Below are 10,343 nucleotides of genomic sequence, written 5' to 3'. Positions count from 1 at the left end.
ATTGACAAAATTTCCCCTTTTTGTTATTTCCAGGTATTTCAATTTAAAGAAAATATTAAATTTAAATAAGAAAAAAGAATAATTGCCAAAACATGGAATCAGAAAACTTTTGTGTCCCAATTGAAAAAAACGAAACTTACAACGGTCTCGATTAGGTTTCCGCGAGGTGGTAATGTCAATGATTTAACCCCGCCCCTACCACGCTAAATAACTGCACCAATAATAACTTGCCACATCAGCAACACAAACCACTTTATGGGCCCACGTTTCTACGTGGGACACTGTTATTGGTGGGTCTATGCGGACCACTTCAAAAATAGGAGTCAAAAGGGGGAGCTCGCTTCCCTTAATCCCTTAATATATATAAACTAATTGATCGATTAAATTAAAACTAACGAAGCTTCAAGGAAATCAGGAACCCCTCTTACTTGTCTTTTAATCCAACTCGAATAAGTGCTTAGCGAAAAGTGCTTCTTTCTTCGTAGATCTGTTCCCTCATTCTCACTCAAAATCTTGCAAACGGAGTTCTCTTTTCTCTATAGAGAGAAATCGAACTCCAAACTTTAGAAAAGAGCATCACTTGCTCTATATATATGTTCGTTGCGTCCGAATATCGGATCATCTGCTAATTTTTTTTTATCAAGTTCAGGTAATTTTAACTTGTTTTAGTCGGTTATTGCATCGTACCTGTTTTTGTGCATAATTGCGTATGATTGCTGTGTTGAATAAGTCTTCTGGATTTTTAGGTTTTGGAAGTTGATAACTTTGTTTTGTCAGATTTTTTTTGATCGATTTTGGATTTTATTGTGAATTATCGTAGATCTTTAGATTATTGGAGGTTTTGTGAAGGTTAGGGTTAAGTTACTTGGATTTTGAAGAAGAAAATTGTAATTGACTGATTCTTATGTTTTATCGTCGAGTTTATCCTGTTTTGCATTAATATCGGTTGAATCGCACATGGAAATATAACTCTGTGTGCTTTTTTAGTTTTCTTTTGTGATGATCCATTGAATGCACTTATACGTATTCAGTTCTCTGATCATAGTTTATCGGTGGGTGAAGTTTTTTTGCAGACGGTTCATTCGAAGTTTTTTCTGTTATTGGAATTTAGCATATAGCATTGATGGGTAAAGGAGCCCAAAATTACGGGAGGAAAGAAAGTACAGACAAATCATCCCTGGATCGAAGTGAATATGCTGCTTGGGCAAAGGACGTTCAGGAATGTGAACAAAACTACCAGGTAGATAGCAAATATGGTCTATCTGATAGTGAAGTTGAGAAGCGTCTGCAGAAGTATGGAACAAATGAGTTGGAAAAGCATGAAGGACAATCTGTTTTCCGTTTAATTTTGGATCAATTCAATGATACTTTAGTTAGGATTCTACTTGCTGCAGCTGTGATATCCTTTGTCCTAGCCTGGTATGATGGAGAAGAAGGTGGTGAGATGGAGATCACAGCATTTGTCGAGCCTCTGGTAATCTTTCTCATACTAATCGTTAATGCAATTGTTGGTGTTTGGCAAGAAAGTAATGCTGAAAAAGCTTTAGAGGCTCTTAAAGAAATCCAATCAGAACAAGCAACCGTGATTCGTAATGGTAGAAAAATCTCAAGCCTTCCTGCAAAGGAACTTGTTCCTGGTGATATCGTGGAGCTTCGTGTAGGAGATAAAATCCCTGCTGATATGAGGGTCATAAATCTAGTCAGTTCAACCCTCAGAGTTGAACAGGGCTCTTTAACTGGAGAGAGTGAAGCTGTTAGCAAAACCACAAAACCTGTCCCTGAAGAAACCGATATCCAAGGGAAGAAATGCATGGTGTTTGCTGGAACAACAGTTGTAAATGGAAACTGTTTCTGTATGGTTACAGACACAGGGATGAACACCGAGATAGGAAAAGTCCATTTTCAGATCCATGAAGCTGCACAAAACGAAGAAGACACACCATTAAAGAAGAAACTAAACGAATTTGGAGAAGTTTTGACAATGCTAATCGGTTTAATTTGTCTTCTAGTGTGGCTCATTAACGTGAAGTACTTCCTCTCATGGGAATATGTCAATGGCTGGCCAACAAACTTCAAATTCTCATTCGAGAAGTGCACTTACTACTTTGAAATTGCAGTAGCTTTAGCAGTTGCTGCAATCCCAGAAGGTTTGCCAGCTGTCATCACTACCTGTTTAGCTCTGGGCACACGTAAAATGGCTCAAAAGAATGCCCTTGTTAGGAAATTACCTAGTGTTGAGACTCTCGGGTGTACAACAGTGATTTGTTCAGACAAAACTGGCACTCTAACCACTAACCAAATGGCTGTAGCCAAACTTGTTGCTATGGGTAATGCACCAAATAGTGTCCGATCATTCAAGGTTGAAGGCACCACTTACAATCCATTAGATGGGAAAATTCAAGACTGGCCAGCTGGCAGAATGGATGCTAATCTTCATACAATTGCAAAGATTGCTGCTTTGGCTAATGATGCAGGCATTGAAAAATCTGAGAAAGGTTACGTTGCTACTGGAATGCCAACTGAAGCAGCACTAAAGGTATAGTATAACTCAAACAAGTCTTTTTTCTTTTCTTTTTTTAAATCTTGACACATAGATGTCAATCTTCTGTTTATAGGTTCTTGTTGAGAAAATGGGTCCTCCTTCTGGATTGAGTTCTGATTCATCTACAGATCACGATGACCTTATGGGTAAGAGATTATTACTTGTTTCTTTCATCTTTGTTTATGAACATGTGCTAAAATCTTCCTCTGTAATCCTGTGATTTGCAGTTTGTTCTCAGGAATGGCGTAAAGTTGAACACAGAATTGCCACTCTTGAGTTTGATCGTGATAGGAAATCTATGGGGGTTATTGTGACTTCAAAGTCTGGAAAAAACACACTTCTTGTAAAGGTAATAATGCATTACCTCCTCTTCTCTTCCATTTCTAGTTAAATCTTTTGCTTATTTTTTTTTATTAAATTTTTACAGGGTGCAGTTGAAAACTTGTTGGAAAGGAGTTCCTACATCCAATTACTCGATGGTTCTGTTGTGGAACTTGACAACAAGGCAAAAAAAGCTATCTTAGATAGCCTTAATGAGCTTTCCTCTTCTGCTTTACGTGTTTTGGGTTTTGCATACAAAGAAGATCCTCCAGAGTTCACTACATATAATGGTGATGAAGATCATCCTGCTCATAACCTTTTACTTGATCCAGCAAATTACTCTTCAATCGAAAGCAACTTGATCTTTGTTGGCTTAGCTGGACTCAGGGTAAGCTAGCTATATATTATGTGTTTATAGGCCTTAAATCTATGAAGAACAATTGAAATAATTTTTTATGTTAATTTATTTGTTAAGGATCCTCCACGTAAGGAAGTTAAACAAGCCATTGAAGACTGCAGAGCAGCTGGGATTCAAGTGATTGTGATAACAGGAGACAACAAGAACACAGCTGAAGCAATATGTCGTGAGATTGGCGTATTTGGTCAACACGAAGACATCAGTTCAAAAAGCTTAACAGGAAGAGAATTCATGGATCACAAGGATCAAAAAGGACACCTGTCATACAAAGGAGGGCTTTTATTTTCTAGAGCTGAACCACGCCACAAGCAAGAGATAGTCAGGCTGCTCAAAGATGCTGGTGAAGTTGTTGCCATGACTGGTGATGGAGTCAATGATGCTCCCGCTTTAAAATTAGCTGATATCGGAATCGCTATGGGCATTTCTGGCACTGAGGTAATATATTAATTATTATCATATAAATATAAATATTATATTTATTAAAAAACTATAGTCCTTACTTTCAACTTGTTTGTCCAGGTTGCAAAGGAAGCTTCCGACATGGTTTTAGCAGATGATAATTTTAGCACAATCGTGGCTGCTGTTGGAGAAGGCAGGTCTATTTACAACAATATGAAGGCGTTTATCCGGTATGTTTACACATTACTTATAAAATATATTTAAACCCGTAAAAATTAATAATTAATAATATTTGTTAACAGCTATATGATCTCCTCAAACATTGGAGAAGTTGCCTCAATATTCCTAACAGCCGCCATCGGCATTCCGGAAGGTCTGATTCCTGTTCAACTTCTATGGGTCAACCTAGTAACAGACGGCCCCCCCGCAACCGCTTTAGGTTTTAATCCACCCGATAAATACATCATGAAAAAACCCCCTCGCAGGAGTGACGATTCATTAATCAACACCTGGATTTTATTTCGCTATCTGGTACTTATTATTTATTTATTTATTATTTTGATCCAAAAATCCAACGTTCTCATAGTCTTTAATTAAAAAAAATTGTAGGTTATTGGACTTTACGTAGGAGTAGCGACGGTGGGCGTTTTCATAATTTGGTTCACCCACGACTCATTTCTCGGGATTGACCTAAGTCAAGATGGACACACCCTAGTGACATACTCCCAGCTCACACACTGGGACCAATGCAAAACATGGGAAAATTTCACAGTTGCCCCTTTCAAAGCGGGTGACCGAATCTTCAATTTCGATTCCAACCCTTGCGACTACTTCCAAGGAGGAAAAGTCAAAGCCATGACGCTTTCCTTATCCGTATTGGTGGCTATCGAAATGTTTAATTCCCTAAACGCCCTTTCGGAAGACGAAAGCCTGTTGACCATGCCACCATGGGTCAACCCGTGGTTGCTGTTAGCAATGTCGGTGTCCTTTGGGCTTCATTTCTTGATTCTATACGTTCCTTTTCTCGCACAAGTGTTTGGGATTGTGCCTTTGAGCTTGAACGAGTGGATGTTGGTTTTGGCTGTTGCTTTGCCTGTGATATTGATTGATGAGGTTCTTAAGTTTGTGGGTAGGTTGACACATGGGACGGAAGCTACTACACCAAGGCGTTTGAAGAGGAAAACAGAGTAATAAGTTGTGTGTGTTTTTCCGAAAATACCCTTCAATTTGTTGACTGATATTATATGACTTGGACCATGGAGAAATTTCTAGCGATAGTTTTGGTAGGGAGTTAGTACGATATTTTTCTTCTTTGGTTTTATTATGTTTCCGGACATTTGGCAAATCTAATATTCGTTGGTGTCTTTTCTTCTTTGGTCATTAACATGAGTTGTTTAAACGTGTATACATTACTAATATGAAGTAAAAAAAAAATGTGGAATGAGTGATGGATAATAACAGGTGAGGAGAGTTTGAATATGTATTTTCAGAATTAAGAAATGATATACGAAATCTTAGGTTAGGAAGATTGCGATTTACCTTGTTAAAAACTAGAAAATGTATTAATGTGGCATATATTTACCTTTCAAACTGTATTTAAGTTTAAATAAAATGCCGTATTTCCCATGTTATTATATAAAGATCATCCCTAGTACTATGAACACTACCCAACTGGTACTTGGTTGACCAAGTTGACCAAAGGACACCAGTAGATACCTCTTAACTGGTACTTGGTAGACCAGATTGTCCCAAGGACTTTGGATTCGTCATATTCGATGCTTGACTAACCAAATTGTCCCACATACAATGAAGAATAGTGCAAGATATAAGAATGATTTTGCATTATCCGAATAAGAGATTAGATCAGGTTGCATTATCCGAATAACATGCTACTCTTGGTGGTCTATGTTAATAACAGGTTTTTGTAATGTTTTTCTTATTTTGACACAGCGTATTTTAAAATGTCTTCTTTTAAAATCAACTAATTCATCTCAACTAATGTATGTGAAATGCCTCATGTTTGTTTTATTTTACACTAACTCACAAATCCCTTATCTACTCCTAAACGACACATTTGTTTCTATCAAGATTTGAATATTCAACCTATTGGCTAGAGACGCATTGCATCTTTAAGTATATTTAAATTGAAGAAAATGTTGGGTTGGCATTCTTGTCAACTATAATCAATGGTTTTTAAGTTTTAATCTCATGTCTCTAGTAATTTAAAAAAAAAACATGCCTCTTTAAAGTTTTATAGTAAGAGGATCAGTTATATTCCGATAAGAACGCATGTATACAATAGTTATCTTTTCATCTAATAATATTTGTATTACGTAGGTATCTCTAAGACTAATTTGTCATGATTTTCCATTATAAATCTAGTCATGCCCAACCAAAGTCCCCCTACTATCACTGATAAAGTCGAATGCAAAAGATGTGACATCCTCTAATTTTTAGAACTTATTAAAAGTTTTTCTTTACATTTTTAAAATTGTTGCGGAAGATCCAGAATATTTTTAAACATTTTGAGTACAAGTGATTGCCTCGATTTATTAAAACCTTAAGGATGTCATAATCAATACAGATACGTAAGTTACAACGTAAAGATCTAATGATCCTAATCACCATGACAAACTTTCCCTTAATCACTCATCATCCTAATCAAGTTCAATTGGCTTGAGTATTGATATATGTGATGCATATAAACTAAGCGGGTCAGGTTGGGAAACCTAGTGGGATACATAGGGATTTCAATCTAATAATAATGTTATGATAATATTCCTTAATTATCAACCCTGCAAAATCAATTGTTACCAAACAATATATATATATATATATATATATATATATATATATATATATATATATAGCTTAAACCCAATTATCTATAAAACCCTTTATCCCAAACGTACCCTTCCCGAAATGATCCTCGCAGATCCTAGTCCACGGTTATCAGGAAGATAAACCATTTAACAGAGAGGACTTGACTACACTGCTAGGGGCTTCCATGGTTGGTGAAAGTCATAAAGGCACCCGAGCCATCAAAGTATTTGATGAATTACTCTTCATCTACGTTTATAGGTTATGAGCCTACACTAGCAACGTAATTCACAAGACCACCTAGAATGGTTAAGTGTTGTCACCTACCATGGGAGATGGCCATACATATCGTTACAGTTGCTTGATCTGGACCCATAATTTATGGTCATCCAATAGAAATACTAAGATGTACTCCGAGTTACCGTACATCGACACCTGATAGTGTCATAGGACATAGTTCTATGTTATATTCCTAACGCATATACCCTTCACATGATGCTACCCATTATTCAAACTTAATTGAACTAAGCATCCTTTATAAGTCTTATTCCTACAATAGGCGAGACTACCCAACTTATGAACATTTCTTGAAATACTAACTCTATTTTAGGGTCCCTATGTATTTTATGATGAACCGTTTGTTAAGGTTATCCTTCATAAACTCAATTTTGTCTTTGTCATTTTTCAACCATGATGATGTCGTCCACATATATTAAAGCCGCCACAAAGCTACTATATAGCTTGTAAATGAAAATGGAGTAATCAGCCTTGCATTGTTTGAACTCGAGGTCAAGGAGAGACGTTGTGAACTTTTGATACCAATTGTGCGAAACCTATTTAATCCCATAAAGAGATTTCTTCAACCTGCAAACTCTTGTTTCCCCATTCTTTAAACAAGCCTTGTGGGATCTTCATGTAGACTTCTTCATCAAAGATCCCCGTGAAGGAAGACATTGTTCACATCAAGTTGGTCAACAATCCAGCTTTTCTTGTTTGTTATGACTAGAAGAGTTCTAGATGGAACAAGTTTAGCCACTGGAGAAAATGTGTCATGGTAATCAACCTCTTCTTGTTGTGTGAAACCCTTCACTACTAAGCTAGCAGTGTACCGTTTAACTTTACATTTGGTTTGTATTTCACTTTATAAACCTATTTCGAGTCTATAGCGCATTTTCCTTCCGGTAAACCCTTGAGAGTGCATGTCCCGCTTTCTTCAAGGGCATGAATCTCCTTTTTTCATAGCATTTGTCCTCTTTCATCCTGCATGGCTTGGTTGAATCTCTTTGGCTCATCGTGGGATTCGACGACCGCCAATAAGGTTTTGTGAAAACTAGAAAAATTATCACAAGACATAGAGTTTGAGAGATGGTGTACCGTAGAGGGGTCTTGTTTTGGAGATGGGTCGTGAAGGGGTCTATAGATAGGGGAAGTTGGTCATGAAAAATCTTTAAAACATGTCGGTTGAATTATGACCCTTTTAAAACGTTCTAATTCAAAGTTGGTCTCTTGGTTTACATTGTCTTCGATATGGCTATGTGGTCCACAAACGGTGTGGTCCAAGTCTTTTCGTGGCTTGTTTGTTTCATCAAACCCATCCTCATGATCATGCTCTTGTAATGGGATGTTAAGTTCAAAAGGCCCATCACTTTGTCTTTCATTGATTTCGGTAGTCTTGGTATCATTTCTCGCGCTTCCAATGTCAAACATGATCTTTAATTGATTCAAACATGTCCTCATGTTAATAGTTGGAAGTAACCTTCTTAAAAAGGAAAGAAGTCTTCGCAAAACTTGGTGTCTCTCGACACAATTATTTTTTCTTATAGATCATAAATCTTATACCCTTTCGTTACTGATGGGTATCCCAATAAGTTGTCGGGCCTCCCCCTTGTTTCGAACTTATCTCCAACGGTGTTTGTGTTCTGATAATACACAAGGCAACCGAAAACTCTCAATAAATCATAGTCAGGGGTTTGATTGTGGAGTAACTTGAAAGGTGTTTTGTTGTCGATTACCTTAGGTGGCAATCGGTTAATGATATATGTTGTCTTCAAGACACATTTTCCCTAAAATCTTTTTGTAACTTTAGCTTTTAATCTTAACGCCTGGGTCGTCTCAAGAAGGTGTCGATGTTTCCTTTCGACGACACCGTTTTGTCGAGGCGTGTGGGTGCAAGTGGTTTCGAGTAAAATCCCATTTTCTTGGTAAAAGGGCAACAATTCATTAGATGTGAACTCCCCGATGTTATCACGTCTAACCCTTTTGGTATTTTGTCAAATTTTGTTTGAATCATTTTATGGAAAGCTCTTAGATGCGGAGATGCCTACCAACTTGATGTTTGAATTTTAAAAGAAACAACCAAACACCCCTACTATAATCATCCACGATGGTTAAAAAATAGTGTGCCCCAGTAAAGGAGGGCATACGATAGGCACCCCAAATATCACAATGCAATAAATCAAAACATTCAAGTGTATCTTCACCAGGTACCCGGTACACCGACGAGATTAATCAGAGGCCGAAAAAATATTGATTTCGTTAGAATGAACAAGGACAAGTGCTATGAGTTCGTCGAAAGATTTACATAAGAAAAATGTGAGAAGCCCTATTACCGTCTTCATAACATTCATTTTCTAAAAGGTTTGAGGTTAATTCAGATTAAGCTTAATTATGTTGAATTTATAACAATTACGTATGAGTGTGGTGTTGAACTCCATATGTATGTAGACCATTTTGGTAACACTAAAACGCATGAAGTATTTCATAATATTCAAGAAAGAGTGCTTAATGATGCAGAAACAGTTGACATGATATAAGAACCCAAAATTTTGAGAGGTTTGACTTTTAATCAATTATTGACCAGAATAGCAAAATGGTCATTGATGAGAATTTTATAAGTTTATGAAGTTGTACATTTTTTTATTTTCGTCCTTCGTTTTTTTTTTTTTTAATTTTTTATTTACCTTTTTAAAATTCGACTTTAAACTTTTTATAAGGTTTCAAAATTTTTATTTATGTATTTTCGTGTTTTTACATTTATTAAAAAAAAGCGTTTACAGAGTCAGATGATTTGGATTTTTAAGAGGCGATTTCAAATTAACCTATATATTTTAATTCATTATTCATTTACTATTTATTAAAACTCAATTTAGGTTCAATCTAAAATGTGTTTTTTTATCGTATAACTATTTTTGATTTTGATTAGCCTATATGTAATTTGAACCCCGTTCCACTTATGTATGCATAACTTGAAAATTACAAGTTTCTTTAAAGCATCTTACGGTAAAATTCGAAAAAAACATCAAGCATTTTAAACCCTTCTTACAACTTATTATTATTATTATTTTTTTCACAATTTTTAAAAATTTTTACTTAGTTTTTTCAAGTTATTTTTAAAGTCTTTATAATGTTCCAAACCTTTTACTTATGTATTTTTACATATTTTTACGATACAAAAAGCATTATTGGTGCAACTTGTTGTCCTTTTACCTTTTCATTTGTTATATATATATATATATATATATATATATATATATATATATATATATATATATATATATATATATATATATATATATATATATCTACTATAATAAATGAAGGTTTTTTTGCCACATGTCATCTTTTCATTCATTTGGACACATGGTATTTTTTAGAATTTTTAAAATTTCTATTTTCCACTTGTCATTTTATTATATTTTTTATTTTATTAAATTAAAATTCCACATTCAATATGTAAGGTAATATATATGTAAAGTATTTATTAGAAATGGTTTATATATGTAATGTATTCAATACATTAAAGTCTCATTAATTTTAATAATTCAATTTTTTTTTTATTTTTCT

General features: G+C 35.3%; 1 protein-coding gene across 1 annotated transcript; it reads left to right on the top strand.

Moving 5' to 3' along the window:
* The first annotated feature begins 392 nt into the window (after positions 1-392).
* LOC145055185 (calcium-transporting ATPase 1, endoplasmic reticulum-type-like) lies at positions 393-5,044 on the top strand. The gene is made up of 9 exons (XM_079003485.1): positions 393-649; positions 1,063-2,536; positions 2,616-2,688; positions 2,770-2,891; positions 2,970-3,251; positions 3,339-3,716; positions 3,801-3,910; positions 3,983-4,211; positions 4,290-5,044. The coding sequence occupies exons 2-9, from the start codon at positions 1,124-1,126 to the stop codon at positions 4,869-4,871; spliced, it is 3,189 nt and encodes a 1,062-aa protein (XP_078859611.1). The 5' UTR covers positions 393-649; positions 1,063-1,123; the 3' UTR covers positions 4,872-5,044.
* The last annotated feature ends 5,299 nt before the right edge of the window (positions 5,045-10,343 follow it).

This window comes from Lactuca serriola, chromosome 5, assembly GCF_051521515.1.
Source record: "Lactuca serriola cultivar US96UC23 chromosome 5, Lser_US96UC23_V15, whole genome shotgun sequence".
NCBI classification, from domain to species: Eukaryota; Viridiplantae; Streptophyta; class Magnoliopsida; order Asterales; family Asteraceae; genus Lactuca; species Lactuca serriola.
This window is presented reverse-complemented; position numbering and strand designations above follow the sequence as displayed.

Bases quoted from the DNA above. Each gene is read 5' to 3' on its own strand.
- LOC145055185 (XM_079003485.1), top strand. From the start codon at position 1,124: ATGGGTAAAGGAGCCCAAAATTACGGGAGGAAAGAAAGTACAGACAAA. The intron at 2,537-2,615 runs GTATAGTATAAC...TTCTGTTTATAG, and splicing joins CAACTGAAGCAGCACTAAAG to GTTCTTGTTGAGAAAATGGG. The intron at 2,689-2,769 runs GTAAGAGATTAT...TGTGATTTGCAG, and splicing joins AGATCACGATGACCTTATGG to TTTGTTCTCAGGAATGGCGT.